Source organism: Populus nigra, chromosome 10 (genome assembly GCF_951802175.1).
Source record: "Populus nigra chromosome 10, ddPopNigr1.1, whole genome shotgun sequence".
Classification (NCBI taxonomy): Eukaryota; Viridiplantae; Streptophyta; class Magnoliopsida; order Malpighiales; family Salicaceae; genus Populus; species Populus nigra.
In genome coordinates, this window is record NC_084861.1 from 3,973,880 (window position 1) to 4,000,076 (window position 26,197).

General features: G+C 33.9%; 4 protein-coding genes across 4 annotated transcripts; 1 reads left to right on the top strand and 3 right to left on the bottom strand.

Moving 5' to 3' along the window:
* Positions 1-976: 976 nt before the first annotated feature.
* LOC133705206 (anther-specific protein BCP1-like) lies at positions 977-1,282 on the bottom strand. The gene has a single exon (XM_062130342.1). It carries the CDS (start codon positions 1,280-1,282, stop codon positions 977-979), a length of 306 nt encoding a protein of 101 aa, XP_061986326.1.
* Positions 1,283-4,373: 3,091 nt separating this feature from the next.
* Positions 4,374-9,184, top strand: LOC133705283 (T-complex protein 1 subunit epsilon). The gene is made up of 9 exons (XM_062130421.1): positions 4,374-4,718; positions 4,877-5,195; positions 6,170-6,518; positions 6,820-6,952; positions 7,091-7,143; positions 7,448-7,550; positions 8,364-8,530; positions 8,616-8,729; positions 8,834-9,184. The coding sequence occupies exons 1-9, from the start codon at positions 4,520-4,522 to the stop codon at positions 9,002-9,004; spliced, it is 1,608 nt and encodes a 535-aa protein (XP_061986405.1). The 5' UTR covers positions 4,374-4,519; the 3' UTR covers positions 9,005-9,184.
* A 2,794-nt stretch (positions 9,185-11,978) lies between these two features.
* Positions 11,979-14,012, bottom strand: LOC133705713 (probable pectate lyase 5). The gene is made up of 4 exons (XM_062131071.1): positions 13,865-14,012; positions 13,000-13,740; positions 12,779-12,917; positions 11,979-12,677 (listed from the first exon to the last, which is right to left on the bottom strand). Exons 1-4 carry the CDS (start codon positions 13,969-13,971, stop codon positions 12,456-12,458), a joined length of 1,209 nt encoding a protein of 402 aa, XP_061987055.1. The 5' UTR covers positions 13,972-14,012; the 3' UTR covers positions 11,979-12,455.
* Positions 14,013-19,061: 5,049 nt separating this feature from the next.
* Positions 19,062-23,683, bottom strand: LOC133706071 (ALBINO3-like protein 1, chloroplastic). The gene is made up of 11 exons (XM_062131594.1): positions 23,277-23,683; positions 23,088-23,198; positions 22,924-22,998; positions 22,750-22,810; positions 22,526-22,599; positions 22,301-22,405; positions 21,821-21,928; positions 21,056-21,159; positions 20,717-20,923; positions 20,332-20,638; positions 19,062-19,495 (listed from the first exon to the last, which is right to left on the bottom strand). The coding sequence occupies exons 1-11, from the start codon at positions 23,628-23,630 to the stop codon at positions 19,472-19,474; spliced, it is 1,530 nt and encodes a 509-aa protein (XP_061987578.1). The 5' UTR covers positions 23,631-23,683; the 3' UTR covers positions 19,062-19,471.
* Between the last annotated feature and the right edge of the window lie 2,514 nt (positions 23,684-26,197).

The following is a 26,197-nucleotide window of genomic DNA, read 5'->3' on the forward strand; positions in this document are numbered from 1 at the left end:
ACGTTAACTAAGGCGCTGTCAAGAAAATTTTAAAAAAATTATTTAAAATTAATTTTTTTATATTTTTAAATTAATATAATATATATTAATGTTAAAAATAATTTTTTAAAAAATATTATTTTAATATATCTAAAATATATTTGTTGGACCATTATCATATGCTTCAGTATGAGCTTAGATTACATGATTGATCAGGTCGGTTTTGATCAAATCACTTTCTAGAGCCTTTTTTTTCCTTTAAATGATTCGAGGCCTGAACGGTAGGAGGCATCCTTAGCTTGTAAGCTAAGAGAGTCGCATCATAATCTACCAAGGGAAAGCCGTCATTCTCCTAATCATAGTTTTCTGTGATGGTAAGAGCCTAACGTGGCCTAGTTTGGTTCCCTGTTTCATATACTAGGTAGGAAAATGGCAGAAGGTAGGAAATCGAAAACCCACTACCCTCAGTGGAGAATTCCTTCATGTTCAATGTAATTGTCTGTGAACTGGGGATCCGCAACATCCTGAAAATGCAGTGAAATGTCCCTACGCTTGTTCGTTCCATTCTCAGTTCTCGTAAGAGGAACCGAACAACAGTTTTGTTGTTTCCAATGCCATGGCCGGAAAATGGAGTTAGGAAGGTGTAAATGATTGATTAGGTCCAATTTTTCTTCAACCAGCACTATAATGGCTTACACCTGCGCAGAGGTTGTGCACCAACCCAGAGCTAACTAATTACCAGCAAGGGTCCCTTGCATCGAGTTTGAAAAGAAAAATGAAGAATCTGCATCAATGCGTGTTTAGTACATCAAGGAAGAATATGATTCCACTAATCAATTTTTTTTTTGGTGGAGATTGATTCACCAAGCTCATGATCTGGTGCAATATTGGTGGTTACAATATAAATAGATAGACATCGATGGCAAGAAACCTCCCCTCTTGCACTGAAAGTTGAGATACATAAATCTTTTACGTATACTACACAATATAACTTAGCTTAGAAGAAGAGGTAGCCAGCAACAGCGGCAACTCCTGTAATGGCAGAGAACTTGAGGGCAGCGGAATCACTTTTGGGTGATCCAGAAGGTTCCCCAGCTGCTTCAACACTTCCCATTGGTCCTGGAACAACGGCATCACCACCAGAGGGTGCACCAGCTGCAGCAGCATCATCAGTACCGATAAAATCATCGCTCAAAGGTGCTTCTGCTGGCAGGACAGTTGTGGAAGGAGCAGGTCCTGCTGCTGATGCCAGCCCAACAATGGCAACAAAGACAAGAGCAAGAACAATCACTTTGCTTGCCATTTTGTTTCAATCTTCTTGTGGGATAACTCGATTGAATGAGAATGCAGATGTTCTCTAGCTAGCTACGGGGGATAGAGAAACACTGCAATGATGGAGGAGGGATTAGCATTGAAGGTGCTTTGTGTGTGTGTGTGTGTATATATACAGTCGTTTGGTTATGGAGACAAAGCTGTGTGGATGCTAATCACTAATTGTTAATAAACCTGTAATTCGGTAAGATTGCTGCGGGGAGTGAGGAAAACCACACGTAGCCTCGGGAGTTATTGGCTGTTTAAGTTGAATAAACACCTAAGATTTTCCCAATAATTAGAGAATTAGTAGGGAAAATTTGTTAATTAGGCTACTCATCTAAATTTAGTGATTCCATAGTTGTCTTGCAGAGTTTGACATGGATGTTCTGATCTTGCATTTTGCAGGGAAAACTGCGTTCCATCGAGTCAAATGATCATATCCGTCGATCAGTTTGTAAAGCATGTTGCTTTTTCTTTCTTTCTTTCTTTCTTTTTTTAAGAATATGATGCATCAAACATGCTTTTTCTATCTGATTCTGCACGAAATCATACATTAGAAAAAAATTTAATTAATTAATTACTAGGTTGCTAAATAGTTGGTTTGTAGATGGCATTTTCGATTCTATTGCATTGTTTTGAAGCAAATTATATATATATATATATATATATATATATATATATATATATAATTTGATGCTTAATTTTAAAAAGTAGCAGGTGATTTTTATAAAATTATTTTAAGGATATATTACTTTTCACTTTAAAAAACATGGGAAGTGATGTTCTTTTTTAAGATAGAAAACTTTTTATTTTATTTGAAATAAAAAAAAATAACCTTGAGCATTTTAAAATTAACCACCTACAATTCTTTTTGTTTTATATATAATTATTAACTAGTATTTAATTATATAGTTAAAAAATTTAAAATTAAGTAATCTCAATTATTTTTTAAGTGCGTTATATCAATCTTAATTAAATTACTTAGTAGTTTTATTTACACAAAAAATAATAATTATGTAATTTTTTGATTATTTTTTACTTATATTATTTTATGATAGTTGTGTATTTTTCAAAGAAATAATTCATTTCTTTTTTAAAATATTTTAAAAATGATTATTTTAAAAAAACTGTTTAAATTAAGTCATGTACTTAATAGTAATTTTAATTTCAATACTTTTAGTAAAAATATAGTGCAGTAATTTACTATCAAATAATTTGTCGTGTTTAATTTTACAACACAACACAATAGTTTTTAGGAGTTAAACAAGCTCTTAATAATAAAATATTTTAATTATTTAGTAGAATTCAAATTGTGAATGAAAGGTCATGTGATTACAATATAAATGCGAGTAATTATCAAATCCAAATGTATACTTTAAATAACTTATTCTATTTAAAAAAGTGAATCTTTTTTATTAAAAGGGCATTATTTGAAACAGTGGTATAGATAATTTTGCAAATTTTTTTTATTTCAAAATATATTAAAATATATTTTTTAAATTTTATTTTTAATATCAACATACTAAAAAATAAAAAAATATAAAAAAATAAAAATTTTTAAAAAATAAAATTTATTTAAATAATTGTTGCACCGCTGCGCCAAACAATACTTAAATATCAAAACTTAACTGCGAAATGAAGTTATAACAAAAACTAAAAAAGCTCAACCATATACGTAGATTGTGAATGTTTTCACTGTGGATTTGAGCAGTATTTATTAGGGAGGAATTAGTTGGTTTTCGCGATAAATTGTAAGCGGTTTGCTTTTTGCTATTTTTTCGTGGTATGCGTGTCGTGCTATAGATTGTTTGTTGTCTGTAAGTGTTTTATGTATTGTCATTCTCCTTATTTGTTCAGTGTGGAGCGGCTGATAGTTAGATACAAGCCTTACCTGCGATGTATCCGGTTGATTTGGTGCAGTTTGATAAGATTTTGGTTGATTTTGCATGGGATAACAGTGGTTTCTCTTCGTTTAGGACAGGTATAAGCACTATGTAATTGCACTGGATATTTTAATTTTTTCTTTTGAGTTTTGCTGGATTTAAGAGATTGCAGCTAAATTTTGCGTCTAAGATTGATTAAGGTAGTCATGCGTTTTTTTTAACAAAAAAAACACGGTAATCATAAACATGTGAAGTTGCCAGATCCAAGTTATGTGTGTTTAGCATGCTTTCCAGACATAACCAAGATGGGTCTAGCATGGTTGCTTGATCCAGCCACAGTGGTTGTGGTAAGCTTGCAAGACTCAACTAAGGTGGTCTACCAAGCTTGCCAGATCCAAGCAAGGTGGTTCTGGCAAGCTTGCAACATCCAATCAAAGTAAACTTGGGTTTGCACCCGAGGGTCTTGGAGTTGGCAAGCTTGCCAGACCTATGCGCCTCATGCATTTTGGGTTTAGCGTGGTTGCCAAACTTAAAATGCTTGGGCCTAGCCTATTATTGTTGTTGTTTTTTTTTTTTTATTATTATTTTTAATATTATTAATATAGTTATTAATAAATTTGAAAAAATAATTATTATTACAGAAAAAACCCATAAATTTAATTTGAAGTATAAAATTATTATTATTATCATTATTTATTATTGTTAGGTCGCTTAAGGTCTGGCATGATTTTCACAAATCTAACTTCCAACTGTCATTACCATAACGATTTATATTGTTTGTGAATCGGACCGCATGTCATCTATTCATATAGGGTCTGTTTGGAATTGTAGTAGCGGTTGTAGTTTAAAATATTTTTCACTTAGAAATGCTTCAAAATGATATTTTTTTTATTTTTTAAAAATTAATTTTGAGATTAGCACATCAAAACGATCTGAAAATATAAAAAAATATTTTTTAACAAAAAAAAAAGAATTTTGAGGAAACGCAGTTTCAACCGCATTCCCAAACATGCTTAGTTAATATATAAACACAATGGGGGATTTATTGGGCCCTTAAGAGTAAAGGCCGGGCACACTTGATAAATATATTGGGCCAAGGCCTTGTAAGCCCGGGGGGGAAAAAAAGCATCATCAAGTTAGGGCTTTAAAATTTCGGAGGCGCTTCTTCTCACTTCTCTTATATGCTAAACTACCACCAGCTCTTCATTTCACTGAATCACTTCCTTCCTTCTACACTCTTCTCGCCTATCACTCCCTTAGAAACCAAAGTTGGAAAAAAAATCTTCATTTTTTTATTTCGATTTTAGTAGATTTTTTTGGTTGCTTGAAATACAGAGAGAGAGATGGCGTTAGCGTTCGATGAATTCGGTAGACCATTTGTAATAATAAAAGAACAAGACCAGAAGGTTCGATTGAGAGGTCTCGATGCTCAAAAAGCCAACATTGCTTCTGGTATGGCCGTCTCTCGCATCCTTCGCACCTCTCTCGGTCCCAAAGGTATGGATAAGATGCTCCAGAGTCCCGACGGCGACGTCACCATCAGTCAGTACCCTTCTCTCTCTCTTTCAGTTGATTTCGCCACTGAATATAGGGTTTTATTTTTAAGAAAAAAGTTCAAATTCACTTTGATTTGATTTTTATTAGGGTTTAGGGTTTGTGATTTACTAATTATGGATATGGATCTGTGAAATTAAAATTAGCAAATGATGGTGCTACGATATTGGAGCAAATGGATGTGGACAATCAGATTGCAAAACTGTTGGTTGAGCTTTCGAGGAGTCAGGATTATGAAATCGGTGATGGGACTACTGGTGTTGTTGTTTTGGCTGGTGCTCTTTTAGAGCAGTCTCAGAAGCTGTTGGAGCGCGGGATTCACCCTATTCGTGTTGCTGAGGGTTATGAGACTGCTTCTAGAATTGCTGTGGAGCATTTGGAGAAGATCTCTCAGAAGTATGATTTTGGAGTTAATAATATTGAGCCCTTGGTTCAAACTTGCATGACTACTTTGTCCTCCAAGATGTAAGTTTGTTTCTGCTCTGTTTTTGTGGTATTGCACTTGTCAAACGATTTGCTGTTATGTTCATTGTTTCTTCTTTATTGTTTATGTTATGTTATTGCTACACTAGACTGTTTCTCTTTGTGCATACCTATTTCTTAAATTTCTTGCGTGTATGTGCAATTCAGTACATTTGTGTATCCGGTGATGTAATCTATTACAAACCACAAGTTTCTTAATGAACCTTTGGCTCTGCACCACGATACAGAGTCTTATAATTTTATGCTAGTGGCTTGGATCTTATCTAGAATATCTTTTTGTGTGTTTCCTTTGCTGCCTGTTAATAACTCTATCAAACTTCAAACTGCAAATATGCTTAGAAAGGATGATTTTTTTATTTTTATAGGCACTGCTCTAAATGCCTAAATCATCTCATAGAGAACATGGAAAACTGAAAATATGGCAAACCAAAGTCACAAGACGAGATGTTTTAGCATGTGTCACCATAAGCAAAGAGTAGTTGTTTTTAGTATGCGGAATGTAGTGCGATGACTGTCCAGATGATTCATAAATATTCCTAGTTTTGTAGTAATGATAATTGCATATATAAATCTTCAAAATTTTTCACACCTATTTATGTTTCCCTTTTCCATAAATATTCTAAGCTGTTTCTAGGTTTTCTTCCCTCATGCATATGTATGGAGCACTGTCATAGCTGAGTTTAGGGTTTTTCAACTTTAAATCTCCACTGAGGTCTGTGGTTTTGGTATAAAATTAGGGATTGGAAAGATGAGTGTACAGCTGTGCATTAACTGGATTTTTGAGTGGTTGAATCGTGTGTGTTGCAACCCATTTACATTCTGGGAACTTCCATTCTCTATTAAAGGTGTTTTGACTTTGAATTTGGGCATGCTAGGAAGATGAGTGCTAGTTGAATGCCTTTACTGCTACACACATGCTATGCACTGTGATTATTACATGTCTCTTTGTTTTGCAGTGTGAATCGGTGCAAGCGCAGTTTAGCAGAGATTTCAGTTAAAGCAGTTCTTGCTGTTGCAGATTTAGAGAGGAAAGATGTTAATTTAGATTTGATAAAAGTTGAAGGGAAAGTAGGAGGCAAGTTGGAAGATACTGAACTAATATATGGGATACTTGTTGACAAGGAAATGAGTCATCCGCAGATGCCAAAGCAAATTGAAGATGCAAAAATTGCTATCCTGACGTGCCCCTTTGAACCACCTAAGCCAAAGACTAAACATAAGGTGGACATTGATACAGTTGAAAAGTTTCAAACATTGCGCAAGCAAGAGCAGCAGTACTTTGATGTCATGGTTCAGAAATGCAAGGTGGGTTGCAGTTTGTGTAACCATCAATAAATGTTTGACATGACACAATTGTATAAGCTCATCTCTCTTACTGTATATTAAACTTGTTCCTGTACTCATCTCCCCTATATTTGTTTTCTTTCTCTGGTTTCACCAATTTCTGACTGTTCTTCTATTTTCATCTGGCCGGTATTCAGGTTGTATGAGGTTTTTGATAATATGCTTTTTGGCGGGTTGCTTTGGATTTGCTAGGAGACTTATGTTACTGTCTCTTTATGTTTATGTTGCTTGTAACTTTTTTTTGCTTGAATCTGATTCTCAGGATGTCGGCGCAACCTTGGTTATCTGTCAATGGGGGTTTGATGATGAGGCAAATCATTTATTAATGCACAGGAACTTGCCTGCTGTCCGGTGGGTTGGTGGTGTAGAGTTAGAGCTGATAGCAATAGCTACAGGTTCGTTTCAATTAAACCTCTCTCTAGCTGTTAATATATATATATGGTTATGTATTTGGGTGGAACACTTGCGCATCAATAATATCTGTTGTCATGATTTAATCATTATAAATGAAATGATGGGTCTTGTTATTTTAGGTGGAAGAATTGTGCCAAGGTTCCAGGAGTTGACACCTGAAAAGCTGGGAAAGGTAAATGTTTCTTATTTACTTAAACTTTTCAATTAGGGAAAAAGAGGTCGGATAAAATAGCATCATATATTTTTGTGTTCTCAAACCTGGTTCTATCCTTTAGAAGAAGACTATTTATCAGTATTTTAGTTGAGTCAGGTTTAAGAATTTTAAAGGCGTTCAAACCAATAAGGCAATAAAGATTCCTGCATTTTAGTGTCTGGACTCTATTGATTCATGCAGTTACCTTTTACATTTCATTCATGTAGCACAGATGACACTGATGTGTTATTCTTCCTTTTCTTTTGCTGTTTTATGTGTGAAGGCTGGTTTGGTTCGAGAAAAGGCTTTTGGCACAACCAAAGATAGAATGCTGTATGTTGAACACTGTGCAAATTCGAGGGCTGTAACCATATTTATTCGTGGAGGTAAGATTTAGATTGTCCATTTAAAATCTTTGTTGCAATTGATTTTGTTTTGGCTTGTTATATTGTGGCAATTAACTGTGTTTCTTCCAAAATATAATTGTTATTACACGGAGTCCTTTGCATTCATGTTTTCATTCCCCAGTAAATGGGTGACAAACTTTGTGCCTATGGTATATCTTCTCTTTTTTCTTACTGGAAAAGAAGTGTTTATTGCATTGTAGAGTCACCATTTAAGCTTGATATACACGAGGTATGATTTATATTTGGGATAAACTTGTTTGCTAAGTTTGAAGTTTGAACTCCTTTATTTCATTTACATGTTTGATGCTCACAAGTCACAGTCTACTCTTGCATTGTGTCTGCTTTCCTATGGGATCCAGTGTACTTGTATTTGAAGATATTGTGCTGCTTTGCTATGATGGCTCAGTATATTTAATACTGCTCTGAAACTACTCGATTGTGCCCGCTCGCTAACATCTAATTATCATCCAATTCTAGCAGAGAAACGAACTAGTTGAAATATCTCTTCATAAGTGAAGCTTTCATGCAAATTGTGTCGGTGCCTCATGTGTGTTGGACCTGTATTTTCTGTTTTTTTTTTCTTGTTATGCTGTTTGGATGCACTCCATTGCTATCATAGATGAATTACTAATCTACTCAAGAAAGCAAAGGCATCCTTTTCTCATGTCTGATATGTAGACCTATTGTAGTTTCAAAGGGAGATGTTTTAAAAAGAAAGAAAGCAGGGGGGTCCCTGTCTTGAAGTTTTTGCAGTTGATCTCATGCAAGGTTCTGGTGTTTTGTGATTACTAGGTAACAAAATGATAATTGAGGAGACAAAGCGTAGCATCCATGATGCGTTGTGTGTGGCAAGGAATCTTATTCGCAACAACTCTATTGTATATGGTGGTGGCTCAGCTGAGATTTCCTGCTCAGTTGCTGTGGAGGCTGCAGCTGATAGATATCCAGGAGTTGAGCAGGTAAGTTTCTTTCGTGTTATTTTATGTGTGTGGGTAGTCTTCTTTTTTTATTGATATTGATGGCTTTCATTTTCAATATATGCAGTATGCCATCAGGGCATTTGCTGATGCTTTAGATTCTGTCCCTATGGCGCTAGCAGAAAATAGCGGCCTCCAACCAATTGAGACATTATCTGCAGTGAAATCTCAGCAAATTAAGGTAAACGTGATATGACCACCTTCAGTGCCGCTCACATCTAGCTCCTGTAGTTCACCATAATCACAGGTGTTATTTTAATTTTCCTTTCAAAAATGAATTTGCAGGAGAACAATCATTACTGCGGAATAGATTGCAATGATGCTGGTACAAATGACATGCGCGAGCAAAACGTCTTTGAGACTCTTATTGGGAAGCAGCAGCAGATTTTTCTTGCAACACAAGTTGTCAAAATGATATTAAAAATTGATGATGTCATCTCTCCTTCTGAGTACTGATCTTGTAAAGGTCGGATATCACACTGCTTAACCATCAACTGAGGCCATAATGTTTTACTGGCCTGATGCAGCATTTCGAGCCTCTCGGATACAGACATTTGGTTCATGAGAGCTTGTTTTGGTTGCAGGTTTTGTATTGCCCGTTGGATTTTAATCGGTTTTCCTTGCGTGTTTGATTTTTATTGCTTGTTTTCTTTGATTAGTGATATTACATGATGCCCCCTTCTAACTGTTTCTACTTTGATACTTCAATTCGTTAATTGCAGGATCATTTGATTCAGCTCATATTTCTTGTGTTCTGTTTCAAATGATTCTGCTCATACCATCCATCAACCTCCACGATGCCATTTTTCTGGCTACCTTTCTATGTGGACTTAGGTTCAAACGCTGTATTTTAGGTCCTCGCAGCCCACATGATAGTAGTAGGGCGTCCATTTGGTGGGGGATGGAAATGGAAAGAGAATGTGTATTTTGTGATTTTTATCTTTTCGATCTGGGTACTTGCACTGATTATTTCACAAATTTAATTTTTTGACATGCCAGGGTGGGTCGAGATTGATGTTGTTTTTATAATTTTAAAATTTTCATATAACCTTGTTCAAGTTTCATGAGTGCATGTATTCAAATAAAAACAAATGATACAAATATTCAAATTGAAAAAAAAGAAAAAGAAATGTAATCAAAATATAGCCACCAGTGGCCATGTGAGGTCGTACAAGAGGTGGCTGTTGAGGAAAGCAATGTACCCCGATATCAAGGTCAGTAGAGGCTATTCAGGTCAGTAGAGGCGTCTCGAATTGATCTCCCTGTGATTTTTCCTGTATGTTTCTTTTTCAATTAATATTTTTTTAGTAGTTTTTTTCTATATAATTTTAACATATTAGTATAAAAAAATTGAAAAAAGTAGTGAAGAACACGATTGTATACAATAATACCAAACAGGGTTATCCAATTGCTACGTGTCATCGACAAATGCATTTTATACAGGTTCGTTCCGCCGGTCTTCTCACAGCTCACCAGGCCCCTCAGTTAATTACTCACAATTTGGGCAGACAATGAAGTTCGGTTGGCAGAGGCTGAGGTCCCGTATACAGGTAGTTGATGCGCAACGGAACACATGGTGGACCTTGTTGTCTGTCAATTATGTAGATGCAATGGGTCGACTGTCAATGTTATTTATTTTTGTCCTAGGTAGAGGGAGACTGATGTCCATCGGGTTTAAAAATTTCTTTAATTATTATTTTGCTACCATGATGCATGAACTCGGGATATTACATTCGAGCTCAACTTTTATCTAGGTACATGGACTTGGGTATAATACCCGAGCCTATGCTGCTGTAAACCTCAGCATAGAAGCCTGAGCTCATTATTTGGATCGCACACCCACTGTTGTGCGTACTGGGAATGACATGCCTAACCTTGGTGGGCATGCTGCCTCGGTTGTGCTGGGTGTGCACCCAATATTCCCGTGGGCTTGTGCCTTCAAGTAGGGCATCTCAATTTATTTTTCACCTCAAATGGTTTTAGACACTCTACCTGAGCCTAATATTATAGGTTCATTTGTATTTTATATTAATCTTATTACTTTTTTAAATGGAATATAATTTAAAATGTTATAATTGAAAAATTATACTTTAATCATTTTTTTTTATAAAAAAAAAAAGACTCGTGAGCTATAAATACACCATGAATCCTCCAAACTAAAAATTCACAATCTTTTTATTTCAAATATTTTCAGTATATATACTTTTAAAGTTTATCTTTCTAAAATATTATTTTATTTTTTCTCTCTATAAAATTACTAATTTAAATATCAAAAGAGTCCTTGTATCTATAAAAAAAATCTTTTACAGGTATTAACTATTACCTTATCAAGATTACTAACTATCAACTACCAACCACTTGATTTTTCATATAAAATATCTTAATTAGAAAAAAAATAAATTAGATTGTTTGAATTAAAAACTTAATTAATACACTGGAGGGTTTCTATAATGGCATTGTTTTGAGCATGGTATATTCTCTATGGTTTTGATCTAATGGATATTGAATTGAATCCAGTGTATTTTGTTTCCCTATTTTATTTAATCCAGTACCCTAAATAGCTATAAGCATTGTGCCGGGGTGTGAAAAGAGAGATTTCTCGTCTTCTGGATTATTGCTGTTTCCATGGCCAGCCTTTTAAGCTGCGATGACTTTCTTTTTTGTCCAGTTTTCTGTTTTCGTGAACCAGGGATTCGTATCTGACGAGCTCAAGACCGAAAATATTACCGCTTGAATAAGAACCACGGGTGGTATTAGTTAAGCTATTGGGCGCAAGTCCCGTTTGATTTTTCCGAGGTTGGGCTGACACCGGAGTTGCAACTGGTCGGAAACAATTGCTTCTCCCCGTCTATTCCATAACGCTAAGTTAAGGCAAATAATCCATTCTCAACGAATCATTTGCATACGTTACGAGCAGGTTCGAATTAGCTCTTTGGATCCCTATCGTCCCCTGAATCAGGGTGACTCGAAACTTGATTTACTTCTTCAACCTTTTAGTAGCAGGCGTTGCTAGAAAATACAAGCTGAAAACCATGCTGCGAGGATACAATGTTCAATCATTCATGCCATGGAACGAACAAGCTACGCCTGAGGCTAGAGAGGAATCGGTCAATCGGGCACCAGAATAAATAAATGAGGCACGAAGAATGAGACAACTGGTAAACAGAACATCTATTTAATTCCATCTCTGCCGACTAATATATATGGTTTCCATTAGTGGAAAGGTCTGGTGGTATCATTTATGGCAACTGTACGTTTTTACTGTTCAGTTTTGTTTGACATTGCGATTTTTTAATTCTTTTTAGTATTAAATTTTTAAAAGCTAAAAATTTTAATATATTTTAAAATAAAATAAAAAAAAAACATTTTGAAAAAAAAGACCGACAGCGAGAGTGAATAGGTGGATGGTCGGATAAGGAACTCTACAGTCTACCCCTTCAAAAGACGAATGGTCCCATTAAACAGACAAAGTCGTAGTGAACAGTTTCACGTCCGCAAAAAAGGAGGGTCCCATTAAATAGAGCTACAAGGACATACATTTTCTTTCAACTTCTCAAGTTTCGATCCACTTTCCATACCTGCCATGCGATCTGAGTACAGAGTAGGAGAGGGAGAGAGAGATTGATGTACAACTACAACTATACGAGGCCTCATCACCTCTTGTTTTCTTTCTGCACCGTCAAGATTCCGATCGAGGTTCTCATGATGGTGGGTTTAATGGACAGAGGCAGCTCTTTGTTTTTTACCATAGAAAGCAGACAAATTAGTATAGACGAATCCTATATAGCTAGCTGATTCCTTGTAATAATTACAAATGGCCTTATTAACTTCCTTTTTTCACCTTTAATTTGCTTAACCTTTATTGCTTGAATTATACACTTGATGGGCTTCTGTGCAAAGCCACTAATCAGCAACGGGAACCCTTCTTGCAAGCAAGTGAACCTGCTCCTGCTGTGATGGAGCTAACCAAGGAAGATGGTCTTGCACCTAAGCTGGATGCCTTGGCGTAACTAGAGGAAGCTCCAGCTCCAGATGCTGTGAAGAATGCCCCGTTTAACAGCAAATCCCCTTCAGACCTCCAGTTCCAACCCTTCCATTCACTTAGTGGTGCATCCTCATGTTTAGTTACCTGAAAGTATTGATTTGACACATTTTTAGGTTATATATTCTTCTATCTATCGATCAATGTGCCATGAAGGGGATATCAGTTTGGCCCCTACAGAAAATTACCTCTTTATTAAATCTGTCATTGGGAGCAAGAAACCTATTGCCTTGGCTGTTAATTGTAGGATCAGCACTGCCTCCAATTGCGTACATTTTCCAATGCGAGTAGTCGTTGTTTACCACGTGGAAATATCCATGTCTACACCTGCAAATTAATTCAAGACGGGATCAGAATTTAGACACCATGGCTCTGCATATCGGTCTAGATTTAGATTTAGTATATATACCTTGGCATTCTCTGCACAAGCCCTTCTCCAAAGTGGTTGAAGGCAATGGTGACTTGCATGTTCTTGTCTTGTTTATAGCTATCACTATGGCCCAAGAGCATGACCTTGTTGTGATGGGTCAAGTAATTGTTTGAGATTGTTATGGCTGTGGATCCATGAATCGCATCAATCAACCCATCATTGCAATTGGATAAAGAGCAATGATCCACCCACACATGGCTGCCTCCGAATATCGACACCCCATCACCGTCCGATATAGTCCTCCATCCATAATGACCTGGGGAATCCCTCACATAAGCATTCCCTCCTTGCTTACAATCATGAATATTTATACCGTGAATTATAATGTTGGTCACATACTGTACAGTGATGCATGGACCACCAGCAATGTGCACACTGGCTCCTCTTCCATCGATCGTCTTGAAAGAGTTCATGATCAGCTCTTCCTTAAGCTTGATCACCATGTCTCGAGCGAAAATGATCCATAAAGGCTCTTCTTGTATAACAGCATGCCTAAGAGTGCCTGGCTTGGGATTCACAGGGTCATCATTCCCGGGGTCTGTCACTACATATATCTTACCATCCCTGCCACCGATAGCATGCTTACCGAACCCAATTGCACAATCTGCTAATCTCTGCCGATTCTTCTCCCATTTGGGGTCACACCTCCAGCAATCGTCTATTGGATTGCCGGTTCCACAAGAAAGGAAACCCAATTTTCTTCTAGAGGCGTTGATGCTCCTGAAACAGATAGGAAACGAAAAATGTGTCACATTAATTTCCAAGATATATATAGCACATTTACATATAATAATTTTAATTGCTAGCTAGTGCTAAATGTTCAAAGGGCTAGAGAATATTATACCTGTGTACTTCCTCCACTACCAATTCAGGATCTTGAACTGGCGAACAGGAAATAAAATTTGGAGCTAGAATAAGCAGGAGGATCGAAAGAGTGAGTGGGATTGCCATTATTTGGACCCTGGAAATTTGTGAGAAACTTGGAGGAATGAGGTGCCTATATAAAGGGAATAGATAGGGGTAAAAGAGCTTAATAGGTAAGAAAAATAATAGTGGACCCAGACTTTATTATTATTGGTTTTCTTTTATTTTTTTTAAAAATAAAATCCCGGGATGTTTTGGTTATGTCAGTTTGAGCTGTTAAAGAATCCCTCTCTTTTCTAGATTTTTATCAGAGTGGTTTTCAGTGCTGCATGACAGGTTGAATTTTTTTTTAATAAATAAAAATATTTAAATAATTATAAATTTAATTCAGAGTAGTAAAAAAAATTAATTTTAAAAAAAATATCTAAATAAAAATATCAAGTAAACTTGTGTTAATTTTATTAACCCACAAAATATTATTTGGGATCATGATTAAAAAATTAAAATAAAATAAAACTAGAAAAAAATGGAAGTTAAATCAATAAAAAAATAATAATAAATAAATTTTGAGCTAATATATGTTAACTTGACTAATTTACACTCAGGATAACTCTGCTTAGAAGAAAGTAAAAAAATTCATAAGGCTCAAGAACTAATAATTTAATATCAAACAATAAAATTACAGAACAAAATCAATTTAAAAAAAAACAGTGTGTCATATGGTTAGCTCGATTAACAACTCCTAAGGATATCTGAATATTAAAAAATATATATATTGAAAAGACAAAAACGCGTTCCTAAGCCCGTTATAGATTTTTTTTATTAAAGTTAAATTTTTCATTTCATTGTACAAAAAATACAAAAAAGCTAAAAAAAGCCCTCTCATCAAGTTCAATATTTTTTTTTAACTCTTAAGGGTATTGGTGTTATTTTATTATGTCAAAAAAAAAAAAAACAAAAAAGTTCACGGATAAAAAGCCAAAAATTTGCTTTCAAAGACAACGATGTAGTTTTACTATGAAGAAAAAAATAAACTAACTAAATTTACTGTGGAGAAAAAAAATACAAAAAGGTTTTAGGTTTAATTCTATAAGTATTTATTTATTTATTTATTAAAAAATGATATATTTACATTCGACTACTTACATTCACATGAATATTTAAAACCGACTCTCGATCTGATAAGAATATTTAAATTTATGTAAGTATTAAAAAACTTATATTTTCTGGTTCGGTGTATGTGCACTCATTAACAAAACATAACTAACCTTGAAAAAATATTGTAATTCAGGATCAGTGGAACAATTTGATCGTATTTTTTCCTGTCCATCCAAAAAAATTTACACTGGCTTTCAAGGACATTTAAATCTTTTCATATGAATTATTTGTTATTTTTAAATTGATCAGAAATCAGGTAATTCTTTTCCAATCTTGATTACACAATGAAACAACTTGAATATCCTTAAAAGCAAAAAAAAAATAAACTTAGTGTCAAGGGAAATTTTGTATTTTAACAATGATTTTTTTGTTATTAAAATTTAAGCTAGGGACAATTTGATATTTCATCAAATATAAAATAAATAATAAAAATACATAATAAAACAATAAAAATATCCTTAAAATCAAGAAATTTAAGTATGAGATCAAATGATGTTTTTGTTTTTTCACAAAGTTTTTTTTTTAATTAAAAAGCCAATTCTTAATCACTTTTGTATTTAGCTAGATAAAAAAAATAGTGTGGGTTTATGGCAACCCAAGGGGCATGAGAGGCGCCCGTGTCCTTCAAGTAGTGTCTCTCGACATCTAAAAATTTATCATTTTTAATTTCAAGAAATATTTATCTATTAAAAAAATATTTTGTAGTGTGATAACTTTTTTTTTTAATTTAATTAGAGAGAACAAATTGTTTAATTAGTCAAATAACTTTTGCTTTTTATTTTGCGTTAGAAATTTTGATTTTATAAAAGCTAAAGTAATCTACTTTTCATTGCTGAAAAATCTATTTTTTATTTATTTAATATAAAAAAATCAATTTGACAAAAGTTTTGATTAATTATATATTTTTAAAAATTTAATTTTTAAAAATTAAAACTAATTTTTTTTAACTGTTATCACAACATCTGATTGCATCAAGTTCCGTTGAACACTCATATAATTAACTAAGCTTTTCTCTGTTTTTTAACTTTTCTTTTATGAGTGAGACAAGATTTAGGTGGTGTTTTGTAGTGCGGACAAAATATTATTGGGCAAGAGTTGAGTTCGTGTTTTTAAATTGTTTTAATATACTAATATTAAAAATAATATTTTAAAAATAAAAAATATTATTTTAATATATTTCTAAATATAAAACATTTTAAAAAATAATTATTAATATACTCTAATAATTTTTTATATATAAAACCTGCACTCAATTCTGAAATATAAAAATTAAAAAGAAAGCGACTGAAGGAAAATCAATCACTGTCAAGAACATAAATGCCATGAAATGATCTTTCACTGAAAATAAAGTGTATAAATGATTAGATAGAGCCTGCAATTAGTGGCTAAGTCACAGCCAAAATTGTTACTGCAGGGTAGTGTTTAGCATCAAATCACGGTCCAATCCAATCTCACGAACTTTATGCTATTACCATAAAAAAAAATTAAAATTTTAACTGCAAAGAATTTTAATAAAATAAATATCACATTTATAAAACACCACATAAAAAAAATTATAATTGAAAAACGTGATAATAAATAAATATCACATTTATAAAACACAAAAATCACTACAGAATAAATTGTCACAATTTAAAATTTTAAAAAGGCTGAAATTGCACTATTCTGTGATATGTTTTTTCAAATTATATTATTTTACTAATATTTTTAATTTAATTTGCTATTTTTTTAAAAAAAGAATTCTGACTATTGATTTAAAGATTCCAACACAACCGTTACACCGACACTTTCACAACCCGTCGGTCGGTGTTTCTGTTGAAACTGAAGGCTCCCCTTTTTCCTCCATCACAAATAACTCTTCGTCAGCAATAATGTGTTTTTTTTATATATATATACAATTAAATTTAGCTGTATTTTTTACTGTTCATAGTATGGTTTTAATTATTTTTTAAAGTATTTTTTATATTAAAATACATTAAAACGATATTTTTTTATTTTTTTAAAAATTATTTTTAAAATCAATACATCAAAATAATTTAATATATATATATATAAATTAATTTTTTTAAAATTTAAATTTTTATGAAAGGCGTTACCCTCAGCTGAAGCAGTTTGACGTTTGTAATTAATTTTCCATCAGACAAGGCCTCGTTTTTTCCCCCGAAGGTTTCTGACTCTTTGTCTCAATTTTATTATTATATTGCTTTTAAAATCTCGTCTGTGTCTAGAAGAAAATCTAAAATGTCGGTATCGAAATAAAATATTTCTATTAGTTTTGTAGGGTTCCACGTAAGCAGCTGATGGATTTTGCAAACAAAAAGCATGTGATTGCTATTAAAAATAGTATTTTTATTCAATAAAAGATCGAGTAATAATAAAATATCCAATAAAATAAATAAGCTAAATTATAAAAATTCAATGTTTTCTAGTCTACTGTAACTAAAGTAACTTATATGCAATACCTACATAACAAACTTCTATTTGCTCTGCTGTTATTTCAGATTTGAACCATACAATTACTAATAAGATAATTATTGAAAATTTATATAGTTATTAATTTAAAAATTTATGAAATTAATTGAATTACATATAAAATTATCTGAATATCTACACTAATAAAAAAAATTAAAGTTACTTATCTACAATACCTATAGAAAAAACTTATAGAGAGGCTATGTGATAATCTTTTTGGCCAAAAAATCATGTCGGATGTATTTTTCTATTCATAAAAATGAAGTCTTTATTGTCTAATAAGTCAGAGGTACAATTATTTCATGTGTCCTATTTATTTTTATGACTGGAGACTGTTGTTAAAAGAAATTAAATTAAATTTTTAAATTTATATTTGTCACTATTTTCAGATTATTTTGATATATTAATATAAAAAATAATTTTAAAAAAATAAAAAATATATTGTTTTAATATATTTTAAAATAAAATATATTTTAAAAAACAACCAATACTATATTATAAACACTTTAAAATAATTTGAATCTAGAATTAGCAATTATCTTACCACTGCATATCACATGTACAGCATGTGGAGAGCTTCACCGTCACGACAATCCAAAATGAACATTCATGGTGCTTATTAATGTTTTGTGTACTCTTGTAGTTGCTTTTTATGTGTGAATGAACTAAAACCGAGTCACTACTTTTATTATAGTTCGTTTAATAATTGTAATCAAACCCGGTTTAGTCTGAATGGATGGACTTTATCAAACCCTGTCTGAAGAAACTCATTATAGCTCGCCGTAAATAAGCTAGGCATTTTTTATCACATTAAAATATATTCTTTGATTTTTATTTTTTTTAATATATTATGGATATACTCCTAAATATAACCCATCACTCTCAGTAACCAAACCAAAGGGAGCGATTCACGTGGGAAGGCCGTACTGTCAGTGAGGCAGTCAAGTAGCCATAGCCGTTTCTTTCGCTTCTTTTATATCCATCACATCATCTTGGCTCGGGAGCCCAATCCACGCACGTTCTCCCATGTGACCTTTGTTCCCTTACATCCTCCTCCGCTCGGCCCTACAATTCCCATGCCTTACCCTTATTATATCCACCACCCCTTGGGAGTGCACTATGTTTTTTTATCTAATCATCTTCAATGGTTGATGGTCCACTGAATTCTTTCAAGCTTTACAAAAAGAGAGCGAGAGCTCTGTGTATATATATATATATATATATATATATATATATATGAAACAACAGATGATTAGATGCCCATTCTTGAATGATTGGGGGGTTGTCTTGTAGACCCCAATCTGGGCCAAAACCAAACTGTTCTAGATATTGAACACTGGCCCAACAAGGCCCGCGTATCTTCGAGCTCAACGGGGCACTGAATTGAAACTCTTTTTTGGAAGGTTGATAGGCTCTTGGCTCATTTCTATGGCAAGCAATCATGTAAACAGAAAGAAAAACAGAAAGGAAACTCTGCTAGCAGTTTGATAATTTATCAGACAGCGCCGGCACGGTCAGTCTACAGAAAAGGATGCGGAAGGAATTCATGCTATTCACCCCTTGCAATTCATTATTTATTTTCTTTTTCAAAACAGTCTGTTTCGTTGCCCATATAGAGCGTATCGGCTGTGAAAATTCAAGAAAGACAGAACATTGATAGAGAGCTCTCATACATCACACCAGCCACAGCTACGGATCCCGCCCATGAATCTTACATCTTGCTGGTATCGCTATTCAACTGCAATACCGTTTCTGTACAACTAACATGCCTTGGAGAACCTCAACGAGCATGGAATAGATTTGCATCACCGACATGCATGTGAAGGCGCTTTTGGTTGATGTGCAGCTTCGAAGCAGCATCAAGCTGTTCTCTGTGTTCATCATAACAGGTGAAGAACTATACCTGTCAATCTTGTTCAAATTAAGATAATGCCATCATGACTGAACATCTCTTCGATCACTCTCTTTTGGCTTGATAATCCTGGAGTATAGTAGGTTTGGAAAACATAAGCAGTGAGCAAATGAGAAACAATAATTCCCTAATATGACAGGAAAAAAAAGCAGCTCGCTAGGGGAAACATTAACTCCGGCATCAAACTCAACACACACCACAAAAAAAAAAAAAAAAACTCCTTTTCCCTAGGAGTAACTTATAACTTGTTTCCTGTATTGAAAATATGAAATTAATTAATTAGTCCTTGTAGTTTTAGAATTGATTAAATAGTCCTTTAAACAATATTGACCATTCTCAATTTAGTAGTTTTTTGTTCAAAGAATGCCTCCTTGCCTAATTAAATACCCCCATCTTCCCAGCTATTTTCTTTGTTCTTTTTTCTAAGAAAAAAAAATGAATTGGAAATAGACATGCAAATGACAGGCGAAATAAATTATAAATAAAGAGTATAGGGATCAAATACATAGTTTTTTACACCGTGAAACTAGTTAACAAGTTTTGTCACACTACAGGGACTTGAGTTATAATTTAATCTTTTGCAAATGCCATTAACTAATCCGACCACATTCATAACCACACCTAAGGTATCAAGAGGGTGAATTCACAACTAGCTTGCAGTTTTCTGCTCAACGTTACCAGACAATAATATTATGAAGAGCATGGCAAAATGAACATGCATGCATGAAACAGGATGTGAACATAATGTAGGACTTGGGGCAAAAGCACTACCTAATTTTCCTATAATTTAAATAATGGGCCTGCATGGTCAATCAGTTAATGATGAAGATGTCAATTCTATATTAAAATGTGCAGCTACCATTCTAATTTTGCTTATTGCTATGTAGTTCATCCCTTGCACAAACCTCAGTAGGAGCGGAAACTTCACTTTGATCTACTATGGAATTTGTTTCCCCATCTTGCTTCTGGTCCTGGCCAGATAGATCACCATTTACAACCCTACGAGCAGAGGAATCATGAATAGCTGCTGTAGATGCGTCATCAATTACAGCAGCACCAACTGGACTGTTTCCATTTCCTCTGGTAAATGAACTGCTGCCGTGCTCATTATTTTCCATTTGACGTCCTCTACCTGCAGCCTCTTCGGCTGTCCTCTCCTCTTCTTCTCTTTGTTGCCTTCTCCTTGCCTCTTGTTCCTTTAATTGCTTGAATCTGAATGACAGTATATTTAGACCATGATACAGAAACTGGGATGAAGAAGTAAGAAAGGAAAGGTTAGTGATTACAGACCTTTCACCAGGACGCGACCCTTCTGGTGTCAACTTTTCTTCTTGCCTGGTCTTAGTTTGTATGGAATTTAATTCAGAGATAGGTTTCTGAACCTGCAGTTGGTCCTCTTTAACAATATCATTACTGAACTTCGTCACAGGATTTTTTGCACCGCCTAACTTTTGAAGCCACACCTGTTGTATTGTGCTTAATATGTTATTTGTGAGCCTGCAAAAAATTAAACGAAAATTTCAGGAAAATATAGGAAGAATAGTGGCGGAAAAAACCATTTCCAATCACGACGTCTCCAAGACTCTAAATGAGATAATGTGGTATTCACATAATTGCAAGGCTGCTCACCAATAAAGGCTTAGACCAGAAGGAACTGAAAGAGAAAAGTAACCAATCATTAATGGAAGGAACTTTGTTATTGCTTGAGAATTCTTCACATTTGGATCATCGCTCTGAAAGCAGTAACACGTTAAAATTTACATTGTCATCTAAAACCAAATAAAAAGAGTGACCAATTATGGCAGCATTCAAACACAAAACTTTTAGCACTTCAACAAAACACATGACACAGCTTTTAGGCTTTAGGACAATGGGTCAGCATTCTCTCCCTGCAGCCTTAGGCTTTAGCAAAAAGGGTTGGCACATGTATTAGTTTCCTCAAAGTAAGCAAAACAAAGCACTCAGCATCACACATTCACTTCAGTTCTTGGCCAGACAAGTTCTCATTACTCTGTCTCTTCTTGCATAATAAAATTGACTGCATCAATATAAGTCTTAGTTATACACTCCTAAATAGTATTTCTTGTCAATTTCTGTCACACTTCACTTAAGATCTATGCATACACATAGCATGTATTTAGGGTCGCGCAAAGTGATGCAATTCAGTCATGTAACTATTGATGGCAGCAGTATAGGCATTTGCAGACTCAACATGCTCTGTGCTATGAGTTTTCAATTGCAAAAAAGGCCAAAACAGGATACCCTTTGCTTTACTGCAAGGCATAGCCTCCGAGAGAGCAGAGTACAAGGAAAAGAACCAGTTAAAAGAGCAATCACTTAAGCTAATCAGGATTATGCAGACATGAGCAAATCTAAACTTGGGTAGTAATGGACCTGTGATGATTGCATAATTTGGACGGACATGTATTGCAAGACAACCAACATGGCAGGCAAAACAAGATATGCCACAGTATCAGACCATCCAAGGGGTGGCTGTCCATCCTGAGGAAAAAAAAGAGTATTAAACAACAAGATTCACAACATGCCTCAAAGCCTAATAACAAAAAGAAAAAAATCTGAAATAGAATGGAGCAGGAAAAAATAAAACTGCAATCAGCATATCCTAACCGCCATCAACATGAAGACAATTGATTAAAATGCAAGTTCACATTTATGAGTAAGGAGAGTAATAAAAAAGAATTGAAATCCTTTAAGTTGTGATGAAAGACTGTTCAGCTTATTCTCATCTCTCAGAAAGCAGGATGATTCCACAAAAAAAGCTTCCCAAGTCTTGTATAGAGTATGATCAACACAAAGTTCGATCAGAAACCCATGCTAATCGATAGCACTGGAGAATTGAATTAAGGCACTCACTACAAAAGGGAAAAGCCAAGAGATTCCGCTGCCATTTTGACGCTCAGCAATTGTAGTTGGACCGGCCAGAGAAGGTATCCAAAAGAAGCCTTCTGTGAGGAGTCCCTTGATATTAGACACAGAAATTAATTTAGAGAAGAAAGATAAATAATATCCATAAAACTAAAAGCTAAAGCAAGTAAAAAATTTGATGAGGTGAGAAAATTAACATGGAAGGAATGCTACCTCATTTGCTACATTTGAAAGGGCTCTATAGAGTCCAATCCACACTGGAATTGTGGCAAGTGTAGGGAGACATCCTGGCACAAAGTGGTAAGATATTGGAAACACTTTTAATTAAGCAGGGCAAAGGAAAGCTTAAATCATACTACAAAGCAGAAAACAAAAATCTTATAAAAAAAAGTATTAAAGAATTTAAAGCTACAACAAACACTGTGTAACAGAAGTACCTGCTAGTGGGTTTATGCCGGCTAGCTTATACAACCGAGCAGTCTCAAGTTGAATCCTCTCCTGGAGGTAAACAAATGAATCAAACTAGGTCAGCGAAATGACACAAGCAACAAGCTCTGATAAATGGTTCCCATTGCCCTATTTTTATAAGAGAAAAGGGATGTCAGATAGACCTGATCACCAGCATAGAGTTGTTGAACAGCCTTAATTTGCGGTTGCAAAGATCGCATAGCCATTGCAGATTCCACCTGCCCACCACAGCCACATCTTACACACTTGAGCATAATAAAAACTGACATGCATAAAAATTGCTTCAAAAAGGAGAAAGAACACGAACCTGTTTCTTATTCAAAGGAAATGTAGCAGCCTTGACAAGAACAGTCAAGAGTATAATAGCAAAACCATAAGCATACGGTACATGCAAAGCAGATAACCCATCTTTCAAGACCTGTAATACTTGCTATAATTAATTATTAAAATCGAGATTCATTTCCTGTTAAAAGAAAAGGAAAGGACAGGACCAAACCTTTAAAGTACTCTCGAGACAGGAAGTAATACCAGAAAGCCAATCACTGTTCTGTTTGGTGCTACTATCGACGACCTGTTCGGGATTAGAGACGGCAGCATCGGCAATTGTGTAAATAATATTCTCTGCTCTACCAAACAAGTTCTTGATTACAGCCTCCGCGTTATCCGGGTCAGGAAAGAGACCCGGTCTGAAACCGAACCGGGCTACGCAGAGAGAACCGCGAGGAATTAATGGTTTGGGAAGGTGAGGCGGGTGGATGGGGGGGAGAGAGGTACAGGTTTTGGTTCGGTCGATAAAAGGGAGGGAGAGAGGGATTAGGCTTGGTGTTGTACAGGAAAGAGAAGAGGCCATTCTTACTTCCTGTTTCCGAGGGAGAGAGAGGTGGCAGAGAGTCGTTTCCTCCCTTTTCAACTGCTTTGAGCTGTAAGGGATCCTTTTCTTTTTAAGATTTGGCCAAACATCACAGAAGTCCTCAACCTTTGAGGGGAGTCTAGATTAGGTCACTAACTTATTCGTTATCTTAATTAGATCCCTATTGTAATTCTTAATCAGATACTTCCCTCACTTGTAATCAAATCACATGAAATTTATATGGGCTTTTTTTTATACAAAAGGAGTATATTTTCTAATATTTTCATTTTTAATTTAGACCAGGTTATGGAAAAAAAATATAACAATCTAATTTTTTTTATATAGCTTGTTTTATCAGGTTCTGCGAGGAAATTTGGTAAATTCATGAGTTTTTGGTGAAAAAAAGAAAAAAAAATATTTAATCTTTACATCCTTACTTAACTATTTTGATAATTTAAACTAGATAAAGGATCTAATTAAGAATGAATATCAAATACCTAATTGAAGTAGAAAAAAAGAGGTTAGGGACTTAACTGGTATTGTTCATGTAACTTGAGGATTATCTTGTATTTTATCTTACATTTTTGTTTACTTTAGTTGGGCGAAGTGATGGCTATTGACCCATATTTTTTTCACGTGACAAATTGGGAGTATTACAGAGCTAATAAATAAACGTTTATGTTGTGCTTGGTCATGGAGGAAATAGAATAGAATCTCAAGGATATAAGAATCTATAAAAATTATTTATAATCATTTAATTTATATATTTTTTAATAAAAATAAAATTAAATACAATAAACACTAATAATAACATAAGAATATAAAATTTATTTATAATGTTATATATTTTAAATAAATATAAAATAAACTCACACAGTAATAATTATAAATAAATTCTTGTTTTTTCAAACTATTTTTAAGTTAGTTTTTCAATATCTTAACTAGATTTACAATTAAAAAAATTTGTGCAACTTTCAGTTCTGTAGTTCCTGAATCGGATATTGTTCGTATTAATCAATTCGATTATAATAAAAATTTATTACTAGTCATATTAAAATTTTAATACTTTACGCTGACAAGAGTTTATGATTAAAAAGTTTGATCTTTCTTTAATTTCAATTTTAAATTTTATAATTGTTAATATTTGATGGTCATTGAAGGCTTCTTTAGTTATTAATTTTATGATTCATGAGAATTAGTCGAGGTAAGCGCAAGCTGGTCCGGACACCCCAACATTAATTAAAAAAAATACTTTACTGTTTATCCAAATAAATTCAAAAAAATTCAATAAATTCGAAGCACACAAGTAATCCGTCTCCTCTATTTTGAACTTCTACGCGACTAATTCCTCATTTGGATGTTTTTCCTCTAATGGCAACAAGCTTGTAATTCAGGTGGGACAGAGAGAAAGCTCATTGATTCATTGAATCTCAAAAAAGAACGAAAAAACTGAAATGTACAGTTCTACACGAGAAAAAATAGCGAAAAAAGGTACGGAACTACGGATTATTATCCATCCATCGTCTGTTATCCTTGAGCTTTTCGTGCTGAAAATTCGAGTCTCCGAGCTTGGAAATGGTTGTCGGGCCTAGTAGGCTCAAGCAATCGTAACAAAGCATTATAAGATCTTTCCGATTTTTGTCTAACTTGGGCCTCAGCTCGATGGCCTAATACACGGGCTTCTTGTGTGTAGATAACAGACACCAACAAGCACAGCAGCAAAGAGAAGAAGAATGAATGTGAATCATGGACCACTCATGAACAGCCCAAAAGGGGCTGCAGCCTGTTGCTGTCAATTTTCTGGCCCTGATTGGTATTGCGTTCCAAACGGGATTGGAAAAATTTTGAAAATTTTATTTGTTTAAAATTATTTTTATATATTTTCAGATTATTTTGATGTGCTGGTATTAAAAATAATAATAAAAAAATTATTTTAATGCATTTTTGAGTGAAAATATTTTGAAAAGAAACCGCTACCACTCTCTCAAACACCCCTTTGAAAGCAATAAATTAATATTATAAAAGTGGTCCGCGCTACACAGCGGATCTTCCTTTTTTTTTCTCACCATGGTAAATATATCAAAACAATGCACACGTTTTAAAAAAAAGATAAAAATCTAAGATTTTGGTCATTGACTCGAATAAGTTTAATAAACTTGGTTAATTTAATAATACAATTAGAAAATAAGATGTCTATAATAAATAAAGTGAAAAAAAACAACAATTCAATGCAAAAAATAAACTCTTGCCAATATTATAAAAATATATTTTTATAATAGTTCTAAAAAGTATCAATGATCTTATTTGTTAATAAAGTAAAAAAATAAATTAAAATAGGATAACTGCATAGAAAGAAAAAAAACCATGAATCTCAATTATTAGCAAATAAAACAACGAATGAAAAAATTAAAAAGAAAACTATTTTAAATAAATAAATAAATAAACCCGAGTTTATTTGAGCTGTGAAATAAGTGAATTCTAAAAAATACATTCTCTAAAAGAACTGGACATTAAAATTTTTATCATACAACTTTAGCAAAACTCAAACATAGTCGTGAGATCGGAAT